This window comes from Palaemon carinicauda, chromosome 43 (genome assembly GCF_036898095.1).
Source record: "Palaemon carinicauda isolate YSFRI2023 chromosome 43, ASM3689809v2, whole genome shotgun sequence".
In the NCBI taxonomy this organism is placed as follows: Eukaryota; Metazoa; Arthropoda; class Malacostraca; order Decapoda; family Palaemonidae; genus Palaemon; species Palaemon carinicauda.
The window spans coordinates 39,144,177-39,158,561 of NC_090767.1; the positions used below are offsets into that span (position 1 = coordinate 39,144,177).

Below are 14,385 nucleotides of genomic sequence, written 5' to 3' on the forward strand. Positions count from 1 at the left end.
GTCGTTAAATTAGTTCATTATGCATGTTGCATAAGATTTTTCATAACTCTGACCATCCTTTACATTCAGATCTCCCTGGACAATTTTACCCTGTTCACAATACTAGGCAGGCAGTTAATTCTAATAGCCAGGCCTTCTCCATCATGAGGCTCAATACTACACAGTATTCTAGAAGATTTATTCCAGCTTTTACCAAGTTGTGGAATGATCTTCCTAATCGGGTAGTTGAATCAGTAGAACTTCAAAAGTTCAAAGTTGGAGCCAATGCTTTTGTTGACCAGTGTACCAACCGTGTGTCACACAATTGTACATAATTCCTTTTGTATATAATATGCTTGTATCTTCGCTCTTCCCTCGCACTCAAACGAACATGAAAATTCATGTCTGCTGTTTTGCTCTGAACATTGTCTGTCTCTCGAACATGTTATGGCCTGTTGCCTTGAGGTTTTGTATATAAAGAAGAGTGTTCCTTAATATATAACTCAGTCTATTGCATCCTGCCTTTGAGTTCACAACCCTTCTCCCTGCTTCGTCACATTGGTGACCCCGGAGTGACTCGCTCCTCCCGCCTCCCCATCCCCCCTACACCTCTCACCGTTACTATGACGCCGTCAACGCATACCTTCTGCAGCAGTACTCGCCGTCGCCAGCCGCCCGTATAGCAACGCCTTTTCAGCTCTCTTAACAACCGTTGAGGGACCAAAGGGCTTCGCTCACCCTCGGGAAAATGACCAGTATCACTCGCCTGCAACCTGCCGCAGACGGCTCTCCTCCTGATGTGAACCCACTTCATGACTTTCAAACCTCCATCAACGCCTCCACTCGTGACGAAGAGGACACCTATTCTACTTCAACCGAAGCTGACGTGAATGCCGTAGGACACGCCTATGAATGCCGTAGGCCTATGAATGCCGTAGGCCTATGAATGCCGTAGGACACACGCCTAGGAATGCCGTAGGACACACTCGCCTATGAATGCCGTAGGACACGCCTATGAATACCGTAGGACACACACACCTATGAATGCTGTAGGACACACTCGCCTACCCCGTGACAAGCCGGAGCGGCAACACAGCCAACCATAATCCACCACTCGCTAACACCCCAACCAACGACTTCTACAGCCACTCACTGTCGCTAATCGGCGCAGTTTTTACTACTACCTCTCCAGATTCAGGGCACCTATTTAACATGTTCAGTATGTCATTTTTAGAGGGGGAGCCATGTACCAAACGTGTGTCACACAATTGTACATAATTCCTTTTGTATATAATATGCTTGTATCTTCGCTCTTCCCTCGCACTCAAACGAACATGAAAATTCATGTCTGCTGTTTTGCTCTGAACATTGTCTATCTCTCGAACATGTTATGGCCTGTTGCCTTGAGGTTTTGTATATAAAGAAGAGTGTTCCTTAATATATAACTCAGTCTATTGCATCCTGCCTTTGAGTTCACAACCCTCTCTCGGCTCCGTCACACCAGGCTGACATAAGTCTTTTTTATTGTTTATATGACATATCTGTTTTTGACGTTGTTAATAGTTTATATAGGACATATCTGTTTTGACGTTGTTAATAGTTTATATACGACATATCTGTTTTTGACGTTGTTAATAGTTTATATACGACATATCTGTTTTGGCGTTGTTACTGTTTTTAGAATGATTTATTGTTAATTTATTCTCATCATTTATTTATATCCTTATTTCCTCTCCTCACTGGGCTATTTTTTTCTAATGAAGCCCTTGGGCTTATAGCCTTATAGCATCTTGCTTTTCCAACTAGGGTTGTAGCTTGGCAAGTAATAATAATAATAATCATAATATATATATATATATATATATATATACTGTATATATATATACTGTATATATATATATATACTGTATATATATATACTGTATATATATATATATATATATACTGTATATATATATACTGTATATATATATATACTGTATATATATATACTGTATATATATATATATATATTATATATATATATATATATATATACTGTATATATATATATATATATATACTGTATATATATATATATATATATATATACTGTATATATATATATATATATATGTCACTAACACTCAAGGTTTACAATTTTTTACAAAATTAGCCATAAATACCATTCAATATCCAATTCCCTCTTACATGGGATCTTAGACGCACAAGGAAATTCCCTTTTAATGATAACTAGCCCAGCCCGGCCAGGGACTCGAACCTATGATCGATAAAATATAAGGATAAACATTAGACTGTTTTGACCAACCGGCAATCAGATGAAAAACCAAATGAAATGAACTAAACCCAAGTAAAATTGGACAATCGTTGCTGGAGGAAATATAGATGACAGATAAGGATGACTAAGAGAAGCAGAGAGAGAGAGAGAGAGAGAGAGAAAGAGAGAGAGAGAGAGAGGATATCCTTTTTTGAAATGTCAATTGTCGACTGCAAGACGTCATTTCATCCGCAAAGTAACAAACAGATTAGCAGTGAATGAAACCGGGAGTGGTTTAGTTTAAAAGCACTTGATAATGAATTATCTTTTTATATTATAGTGAATTGGTTGTATTAAGTAATAAATCTTTTCATTGACTACTAACTAACACATATCAAGCCTACTGGAGTGTCTTTGGTTGCATTTCCGTTGCTAAAACGAAGACGTTTAGTCAGTTTGGAAATCCGGTAGGAAATGTGAATAATACTTAAATTTTTTTCTGATCCCAGGACGCCATTAGTTCTTTACTAGTCTACAGAGACGCAACAAGACAAAGCCTCTTCTTCAGCAGTGATTAAGTGAAAAGAAAAATCAAGTGAAACTTTTCCAGTGACGAGCCAAAGGGGAACCACAAATTCATTTCTCCAGAGAACTCAGAAGTGAGTTTGACCAACTGGGATCAATTTCTTGACAGGATTCCAACGACCAACTATGGTGAAACTACTGTTCTTCCCTTTTGCACTGATTCTGGCCTTTGCGTCTGCTCAAGCAGGTAAGAATCACTTCGCTTTAAGGTTAAAAGAGACACTTTCGCTATGGAAAGCAGCTCTTCTAGGGGGAGGACACTCCAAAATCAAACCACTGTTCTCTAGTCGTGGGTAGTGCCACTGCCTCTGTACTATGGTATTCCAATGTCTTGGAGTCAAGTTCTTTTGCTTGAGGGTATATTCTGGCACACTATACTATACATTTTTCTTCCTCTTGTTATTTTAATGTTGTTACTCTTCTTAAAATATTTTCTTTTTCCTTGTTTCCTTTCCTCACTGGGCTGTTTTCCCTGTTGGGGCCCCCTGGGCTTATAGCGTCCTGCTTTTTCAACTCGGGTTGTGGCTTAGCAAGTAATAATAATAATAATAGAGACGACTGGTGAAATCTAACCAAGGCTCTTTGACTCAATAGGGGTAGGATGATGATGATGATGATTCGATGTTTATACTTCAGCCGTTGTCTTCAGACTTCTAAATTGTTGCTACCTTTTACTACATGAACCAAATTAACCTATTGATGTTTGGAATGGCGATATCCTATCTTAAAACCTTCACTAGATACACAATTTATTACTTCCTAAAGACTAGTTATTTTCACTAGCTTCTAACAGAGTAATGAGGAACTTTTTTAAAATTCAAGTTAAAATTACAGCATATCGTATAACACGGTTTTCTTTAAGCATTCTTTTACAATATCCAAACTCATTCTCTCTTCCAGATGACAAGTTCTTCATCTCTGATGCGAATAATTCAGTTAACTTCCCAGGTACCGATTCTTCCTACACTTTTCTAGCTTCCTGCACCAGCGATATAAACAACGAAATCATCTTCGAAGGATTTGTGATTTTACAATACAATCCTCAGCGACTATTTGAATATATATACAATTCAAGCGAATCAAATACATGGAATTTCTTCGAAATTCATAGAAGTAGTGAGGTAAGTATCAAAAGTCTTCGATCACTCAATAAATTCTTCGACCTCACAAAACCTTAATGATGCAATCAGGAAATAAGAAAAAAAAATCAGTAATTTATTGGTGATTACTTTAAAAAAAAAAAAATTCTTTTGTGAACACTTTCTTTAGCTTTCAAAGTTAAATAATTGTTTCATTTTGAATCAAAAACAAAAATTTTCAAGTTATCTCTGAATACAAAAGACTTAGTTCATTAGAAAATCACTGTCACAAAGAGTCTCTTAACGGTTTAAACCTGGATAGGTACGCTACTCGGACACCCCTTTAAGGGTATACTCGGTCGTGCGCGACCCCGACTCCAAAAAAAATTCAGGAAAAATTTAGTTATGCATCAATCTGTATTGTTTGACTTGCTAAAAATACTTCAAATAATGCTAAAAACTACTGAAAATATAAATGATACCCATCTACAAAATAACTATTTATTGGAAATATATTAAAAATTTGAGTATACAAAAAAAAGACGACGTAAATATTCACAAAAAATAGAAATATACATATACACATAAATCCCTTTAGGGACACCTTCTTAGATGACAAAGCAACAGCGTGTAATTGCTGGATATTAGTTGGACCCATAGAAGTCAAGATCTGAAATGAGGGTAACTTTTTTTGGTCAAAATAATTTGTCCAAATTTCATGAATTTTTTTGGGTACCCAAATGAAATAGGAAGAGGCTAATTTTTTTTATAGAATAAACTCATATTATCCTAGAACAGAAATACATAATAAAATGTGCACTAAGATGTAATTTACTGTTATATCAGAGGCGAAATCTAAAGGTCATTTTTTGACGGCCTAGTTTCACAATGTAAATTTCTTATGAAAATCATTGTATCTCCTATAAAATATGATAATTATGCATTAAAATATACCAAAATATCACGAATTCTATACAGAACAAGAATATATAGAGATATGCCAACTTACCTTTCGTGTATGTCAACAAAATGGCCGCAGACCGCAACAACTCTTACAGCCCAATCTACCACTTGAAATGAAGAATGGGGTTGCAAACTCCATATTATCATCAACATATCTTTTTAACTCCATTAGAAGTGTGTTGATGACATCCATGCCGAGGGAATACTGCCTGCTGGCCATTATTGAAGATAAATTCAAAATAAATAGAAAAAAATCAAATTTACAAAAAATAAAAAAAAATCAGAAATTAGCATTTGAGGGAAAATGGACCTCATGGCAATATATGGCATCTAAGCCAAAACCAATGTCATGCAAGTGGTAGACACACCATCCACCCACACTTTCCAACTATAAAGAACCAAACAAGTATCAACACTGTTCGACAATTTATAATTATGTAATAACTTTGCTGTTTGATCACTTACCCCTATAAAGGTATGTCAGGGTCGAGGTCGACCCTGGGGGGGGGGGTAAAAAAACGGGGAAGGAGGGAAGTTAGACGAAAATCAGTCCTAAAGCAAACAATGGCATGTAGACTAGTAATCCCTTGCAGGTCGATCACTTCCATATTCGAGACAGCTGATGATTTATGGGGAAAAAACAGGTTCTGAAAATGCCGTAGGGGTCGCATACGACCCATCATACCTTTCCAGGGTAAATTAAGAGTCCTTTATGAATGGCAGAGGCAAGGGACAGTGACAATTCCCTAGCAGGCCAATGCCCCATGCACATTTTGGCACTAGTTTCATGCAAATTGGATAAAAATTGATCACGATATGGCAAAAAGATGTTTTTGACCTTTACATGGCCTTGAACTTTGACCCAATAACTTCCAAAATATAATTAAATTGTCGTTGGATCATGGCCAATCATCCCACCAAATTTTATGAGATTCGGTCATATAGTTTTTGAGTTATGAGAATCACAAACGAACAAACATACAAACTTAAATAAATAGATACAAGCCTTCAAATCATAATCTTTCAGAACGAAGTTTATAAGGTAATAAAATTCTTTCTAAATTGTTCTTTCATATTCCAAATAAATATTCGTACTAACTTTTGAGCTACCAAACAATCAAAGGAAAAAACCATTTCTGAACCCTGCTGTTAGTTACACCATTAAGGTATTTTCTGCTTCTGTGTCATTAACTGATAAGTAAAACTATAATAAAATTGGTTTAAAACTGATCTTTCTAACAGGCGAATGATTGTTAGCTTAATATGACAGATATATCTAATGTTGTGGAAAATTTTCAATGCAATGTATTTTCAAAGTCTTTCTTTCCAAGGATGTGGAAATTAATCCAGGCAACAGAAGATATGAGTTAGATTGGTCATATGATTTAAGAATTAGAATCACGAGCACCAAAAAGACCTACTGGAGATTTTGTGCCAACATATACCAATGTGGTGAGTCCATTTCCTTTTATATTCTCTTTTGGAAAGTCTTCGAATTCTATATATTTCTAATACTGTATCATGAAATTAATATATTCACAATGTTAATTAAAAAATCATTTCAGTTTTATTTCTAAGCTGTGTGATACTCAAAATACCTAAGAATGTATACACCAGACAGATCTTGTAGTTCCTGTAGTGCAGAGGGTTTCCATGTGTGACAGAACCAGGAAAACAGCTCTTAAAGTAAAGTCGAGTCAAGTATGGTCATTTGGACTAACAACAGAGCAAATGCCTCTGTCCCATCCTAATAACTCGTGTTTTCCATCTTCTTTCTCAGCTCACTTTCTTAGTAACATCCATCTCCTTGGCTCTGCGATTTCATTTGAGCTATGCTGTTTAATCAGTGGGGATACCTTGACAGGGTGAAAGCGTTTGAGTGTATCTAAGGTCAGCAAAGCTGTACTAGTTTAACTAGTGGGGATTCCTTGACGGGGTGAAAGTGTTTGAGTATATTTAAGATCAGCAAAGCAGTACTAGTCAAGGCCACCAATACTAGGTTGGTTTAATGTGAGCGATCAGACGAAAATCTACCGCCAACATCAATTCGCACTGGCCAGCGTGATGATGAAATCTGGCCTTTGTTCTATTGTGGACTAGAAACTGCTGAATTTTTGGTTGTTGTTTAAGCTAAGCTAATCTAACCAAACTCTATTGCAGATCTTCCAGCACCAGTTCCCTCTGCAACGGAATTTCCTGTTGGGTCAACAACAACTCAAAGAAGCATTGTCTCATCCACTGTCCCAGCGTCAAGCACCAGACACACTGCTCTGGAAATCACAACAATAGTTTTTCTAAGTATCTGTTGTTTGCTGGTCGCTATCGTCATAGGAATGGCTGTTTGCCTTATCCGAGTGAGAAGAACTTCGCTTAATGGTAAATATTTGTTTTAATAAAGGTTAATTCTCTTTACCATATTATAAATTTTCACTTTAGTGATGAATAAAAAGTAGAGAAGGATAGAAGGTCTCGGTAGGGGGTAAGAAAAGGGGTTAAAAAAGCAAAAAGTAAATAATACTTGAGGAAAGTGAGAAGTTCCCCTTTGGAATCTGAGAATTTCTTATTTTATTTTTCAATATAATTTGTAATGGTTAGATACGCATGTACCACAGTATGAATAAGAAATATTAAACCACATATAGCTATATCCATCAATACATTTCTGGCACTCACACCCGTAAACAAATTTATAGAAATCGTTATCGAAATCATAACACATTCTATTCGATAGGAAAAGTAGAGGTTAAGAACCAAATACTAAATAAGCCTAAAATTTTGAAGGGAAATCAGTTTACAGGTCGTCCATGAATGGGAGAAGCAAGGGACAGTGACACTGCTCTAAAGATAGCCCATATGTACATATGATCAGCACCTAATCCCCTCTACATCAACCTAGGATCAGGGAGGGCCAGGAAATGCCTGATGATGACTCAGCAGGTAAACGTATAGGCTTCCCAAACCACCAATCCTTAGCTCACACACTCCCCAACAAGCTAGAACCAGGGAGGGCCAGGCAATGGCTAACGATGACTCAGCAGGTAGACTATAGGCTCTTCCAAACACCCATCCTTAGCTCACAATTATGTCGAGGCTGCAGACACTACAAGAAACTATCTAGCTTAAGCGGGTCTCGAACCCCTGTACAGCATGTCGCCAAGTAGGGCCGTTTACAATGGACTACCACAAACCCTAATTAGGTGCTGACGATCATACTAAAATAGAGGAAAAAGTATAGAATAAAATTACACATTAGTGCACACTTACATTCAAATAAAGTTTTATCAAGTTAGCCTTTAAAGAACACAGTATCTATACTCAATAATTTTTTTAATGAGACGCATTTGTGCTGACTCGCAGGAGTGTTCTTTTATCTCAGAAAAGTGTCCTACTAGCTGATAGGTTAGAATCATCTTGAGTATAGTACGTCGAGAATACCCAGATACCGGATGTTGAAGCATAAGCAAGATAAGAAGTTGCTCCGCTTCTGACTGACATATCATTATGTGTATAGAATTTAGGCCATAGAATCAAAACCTGGAGTTGGAGAAGCCATCCAGTATCTAGTTCTTGGTAGTTCCATAGCCTTTGTACCATGATCTGTGCTATCTTGGATTAGAGTTCTCTTGCTTGAGGGTACACTCAGACACACTATTCTATCTTTTTACTTTCCTCACTGGGCCATCTTTCCCTGTTGGAGGCCTTGGGCTTATAGCACCCTGCTCTTCCAACTAGGTTTGTAACTTAGCAAATAATAATAATGATTGTACCATAGCCTCTGTACCATGGCCTTCCGCTGTATTGGGTTAGAGTTCTCTTGCTTGAAGGTACAATCAGTTGCACTAATCTATCTGTTTCCTTATTTCCTTTCCTCACGGGGCTAGTTTCCCTTTTGGAGCACTTGGGCTTATAGTATCCTGCTTTTCCATCTTGGGATGTAGCTTGGCTAATAATAATAATAATAATAATAATAATAATAATAACAATAATATATATAATACATATAATATAATATAATATATATAATACATATATATATATATATATATATATATATATATATATATGTATATGTATATATGGTCAGACTCTAGGTCATTGTCACTGTCCCTTATCCATACCAATCATGAGCAACCTTTAAACCTTAAACGCTTTCCATTTCAGAGCCAGCAAGGAACTTGGAACCAGAAAACATCCCATAACCCCCAGATGTTCAATGTCAGCACTTTCTCCAGTCCACAAGAGGATCACGAGAGTATTAACAGCCTCTATGGATTCACGATTAACAGAGAATGGCCAAAATAAACTCGAGAATAATGCCCAATATGTGAAGATGCATTTGAACACACTGAATGGGATGACCTGAGGACTTTGTGGTTTATATATCACCCTATTTAATCTAATGTTGTTACTTATCTTAAGGTATTTTATAGTCTTTATTCTTAAGATATTTTATAGTCTTTATTAATAAGATGTTTTATATTCTTTATTCGTTAATTTTCATATAGTTTGTTTATTTCCTTTCCTGTTTGGGCTATTAGAACGTTTGGGCTTATGTAATCTTGCTGTTCTAACAAGGGTTGTTGCTTAGCTAGTAGTAGTAGTAGTAGTAGTAGTAGTAGTAGTAGTAGTAGTAGTAGTAGTAGTAGTAGTAGTAGTCACGTAATTAAGTTCTAAGACCAATAGAATATTATTATTATTATTATTATTATTATTATTATTATTATTATTATTATTATTATTATTATCTAAGCTACAACCCTAGTTGGACAATCAGGATACTGCCAACTCGATGGCCCCAACAGGGAAAATAGCCCAGTGAGGAAAAGAAATCAAGAAACAGATAGAATAGTGTGCCTGAATGTACCCTTGGGCAAGAGAACTCTAACCCAAGACAGTGGAAGATTTGATGAATGGGGTTAAAGTAATTACTGATATTTTAACTAGAATTTCACGATCTACTTTCTATAATACAAACGATCTCCATTGGAATACTTGTCAGGAAATCTTTATTATTGAAGATATTTTCCTTGTTGGGGCCCCTGGGCTTATAGCAGCCTGCTTTTTCAACTAGGGTTGTAGCTTAGTAGGTAATAATAATAATGATAATAATAATAATAATAATAATAATAATAATGATAATAATAATAATAATAATAATAATAATAATAATAATAATAATAATAAAGTGTCGTGAACTATTTATCTATAGACATACTTAATTAAGTTTTTAAGATATATTTCTAAAACTATCAACAAGAACATTCTTATACTCTGTTATTTGTTTCTAGTTTTAATATATCATCTTAACTGTTCACACTTTTGATGTATCTTTAATTCTATCTTTCTGTATGAAGAAAACAAACCTATTTATATCCATGATTCCTCGAGTATTTCCTTTCCCCTAAAGAGACGTTTACTCAAATAATATGCAAATCAAAGATTTTTATTACAAACGTCAGTATATGAGTTTCCTAAGGAGTGTTAAGAAATGTAAAAATGTAAAGACATAAAAGGTATATAAAAAAAATGGCCGAAACAACCACTAAAAAGAAGACAAACAAATTCCTTGCAGGGTTGTGGTGGTCTATTGGAAACGTTCCTGTCTGGCGTTCTGTTGGACGGGAGATCGAGTCCCGCTTAAACTTGATAGCTTCTTCTGGTGTCTGCAACCTCCCCACCCTTGTAAGCTAAGGATGGGAGGATTTTGGGGAACCTACAGGTCTACCTTCTGGGTCATCAGCAGCCATTATCTGGCTCTCCCTGGTCCTAGCTTTGCTAGAGAGAGGGATATATGGTCAGTCGCTGGGGCAATGTCCTGCCAGGGATTGTCACTGCTCTTGCCTCTGCTATTCATGAGCAGCCTTAAACCTTTAAACTGTACATTATTATAGAAATTAATGCATAGTAATGTACTGACTATTTTGGGGGAGCCTGTAGGTCTACTTACTAAGTCATCAGCAGCCATTGCCTGGCCCTCCCTGGTCCTACCTTGGGTGAAGAGGAAGTTGGATGCTGATCATATGGATACAATGCTATGGCAATGTCCTGCTATGAATTTTCAATGCCACTTGCCTCTGCCATTCATGAGCGGCCTTCAAACTTTTAAACTGTATCCTAATATAGGAATTAATCCATAGCAATATAAGGAGTATTATCCCCTGTATTAAGGGGAGTTAAATGGCAGGACAGGATTAGAAATGAAACTATACGAGAGATTACTCGAAAGCCATATGTGGATGAGTTCATGGTGAGGGGTAGATGGAGATGGTTTTGGACATGCTCTTCGCACTACCCAAGAGAGATTAGTTCACCAAACGTTCAGTTGGGCCCCACAAGGCACTAGAAGAGTTGGAAGACTCAGGCCTACATGGCTGAAAACTATGAAGCGTGGAGTATGAGATGGTGAATGGAGAAGTATTGAATTAAAAGCTCACGATAGAGACGACTGGCGAAATCTAACCGACGCATTTTGCGTCAATAGCCGTGGGAGGAGATGATGATGATGATGATTATGATGATAATAAAGTTTTCAATGTTGTTATTCCTGTTGATATTGATGATAGTGAAAACCCAGTACGAAATTGTGAAATAAGTAATAATAAATAAATTATAAACAAAGAAAATAACAAAGAACAACAAATTACATGAAGAAAAACTAAAAAATTAGAAAACAACGGATATACTATTAAGCGAGACTCGTAACAACACGCACACACACACACACACACACACATACACAGAGCCTTAAAACATGAGCTACTTACAACTCAAAGAGCGATGGAAAGAATAATGATGGGAATAACACTAAGACACAGAAAAAGAACAACATGGATACGAGAGCAATGAAGGTATAGGATATTCTAACAAGTAAGAAAAAGGAATGGACATGGTCAGGACATATAATGAGAATAACCGGTAATAGATTAGACATTAAGAATTATAGAATGGGTTCCTAGATATGGCAAAAAAAATTAAAAAAATAAATAAAAAAAAAGCAGGGGAAGAAAGAGAATACGAAGGATTCACGAGCTAAGAAAATTTGATGGTAAAGACTGGCATAGAGAGAACACTAACAAAGGCGAGTGGAAGTTCATGTCTGAGTCCTTTATCCTGCAGTGGACTAGTCACGGCTGATGATAATATATATATATATATATATATATTTATATATATATATATATATATATAAAGAATATATATATATACATATAAATATATATATATATATATATATATATTTATATATATATATATATTTACATATATACAGTATATATACACACATATATATATATATAATATATATATATATATATACTGTATATATATACATGTATATATATATATATATATACATATATATAGATGTATATACATCTATATATATATATATATATACATATATATAGATGTATATATATATATATATATATAAACATGTTCCAAGTTCTAATTAGATGACAGTGTCATATAGTAAAAATATTGATTTAAATAACTTATACAGATGAAAGAATTTAACAAACACAAACTTTCCGTCTCAACTATCTAAGATATGAATAAGTTACGCAAGGACAAGCAATGTCGATATTCAAAACATGGCACAATACCAAAATAAAACTAGAGGGGCACTCAGTACAGCGCAGACCTCCCCCGGGGAAGCTTATTTTTCGACCTTTTGCTCGACCTTGACCTTTCGCCTTAACATGTATTAATTGAAGTGGATTTTCATACATTCAAATATGAACCAAGTTTGAAGTCTCTGTAACAATGATGTCCAAAATTATTTCTGATTATGTGAATTTGACATTTTGCTTGACCGTGACCTTAGACCTTGACCTTCTAAAATTTAATAAATTTCCAGCTTTTCACAAGCATAGAAGCAGGCTACTACAGGCCCAAGGGCTATTACACTGTAGTCTCATTTCTTGAATATTACTTTAATTAATGTAGTAAGATTAATAAGAATTGCAATATTTCGAAATTGCATGAAAACGGTTCCGTAACATTAATATTTCTCTCCATTTATAGGCCTTTAGCTTAGATATAACTTACCACATAAAAATAACTATATACTAACGTCACCTTTCACATTCCATTACATTACCTATACCAAAAGCTTTTCACGTGTTATAATGTTGACGTAAAATGATAAATTATAATATTCAAAAGCACCCACCTTCATGTCTGGCCACAAATACATAAATAATGTACTTACCACTGACAGCATCAGCCAAAGTCCTTCGCTATGACGTCCACTGATAAGTGTCCTTTGATTTGCAAGTCGATAAAGATCACATATTTCACTGATGATTATACAGAAGATATAATTCATTACGCGGTGAACAAGTCCAAAAAGTTACTGTTGAAGACCCATACAGGGAAAGTGTATAACAACTGTTGTTGTCGTGCCAATTTCCACCAACTGTTATGAGTCGTAATGTTTCCCACTAAATTCATTATCTAGAATGCATATTAACCTGTTATTTTGTATTTAAAAGTGAAAATAAATATTTTACATAATAAATATTCTATTCGTGTAATCTATATCTGATAATTATAAGAGTTATGCAAAATCACGATAATCTATTTAAGAAGTACTACCTATTTTCAACTATCAATGTTCTCGTTAGCTTCTTCATCGGCTGTTGGAGCAGTGTTGCCAGATATGGCACATGGATATGGTAGCACCAATAACAAGAAAAATAACACCAATGAATATTCCCAACTTAACAGAGGAGAAAGTTAAGAAAATCTTAAGAAAAATTAAAAATAAAAAGGCAGCAGGTCCAGATAAACTGAAACCAGAATTATAAAAAACTATAGCTAATGACAGAAAATGTTTGGAAATCGTTACAAAGTGCCTTCAAAATGAAACAGAGGAGAAGAACAAGCCCGAAAAGTGGAAAAAGTCTAAAACAAAAATGATAAAAAAGGTGAAGAAACCCACAGTAAAAGATCTAAGACCAATTGCCCTTACAAATGCCTCATACAAAATATCTATGGTCCTCATGAAAGATGAAATAGAAGAACACCTTGAGAGAAATATGGAGATGAAAGAACACAAGCAGGATTCACAAAAGGAGGAAGAGTAGAAGATAACATATTCATTTTACAATACTGTGTAGAAGAAAGCTACAAAAGAAAGGAAAGTTTAATAATAATTTCAATAGATTTCAAGAAAGCATATGACTCAATAAAGAGGGAAAAAAATAATAGAAATTATGAAAGAATATAGAATACACACAAATGTAATAGATACATTGGAAGAAATCTACGAAGGAGACAAAACCAAAATAAACATAGGATATGAATTAGATAAAGAATTTGAAGTAACAAGTGGGATAAAACAGGGATGTACAGGGTCAACTACACTATTTAAACTAATTACATATGAAATAATAAATGAATTAGAAAAAAAGGAAAAGGCTTTGAAAACGAAATAATAAAGATTAGGGCATTGTTCTTTGCAGATGACGGTCTAATTGTAGCAAAAAATATAGTAGATGCAGAAGCAAACATAAA

The 14,385-nt window shown here is 35.2% G+C and overlaps 1 protein-coding gene across 1 annotated transcript; it reads left to right on the plus strand.

The window, feature by feature from the left end:
• The first annotated feature begins 2,607 nt into the window (after positions 1–2,607).
• LOC137633817 (uncharacterized) lies at positions 2,608–13,955 on the plus strand. Its single transcript, XM_068366062.1, has 6 exons — positions 2,608–3,008; positions 3,722–3,942; positions 6,195–6,315; positions 7,024–7,239; positions 13,494–13,604; positions 13,741–13,955. The coding sequence occupies exons 1-6, from the start codon at positions 2,948–2,950 to the stop codon at positions 13,953–13,955; spliced, it is 945 nt and encodes a 314-aa protein (XP_068222163.1). The 5' UTR covers positions 2,608–2,947.
• Positions 13,956–14,385: the final 430 nt, after the last annotated feature.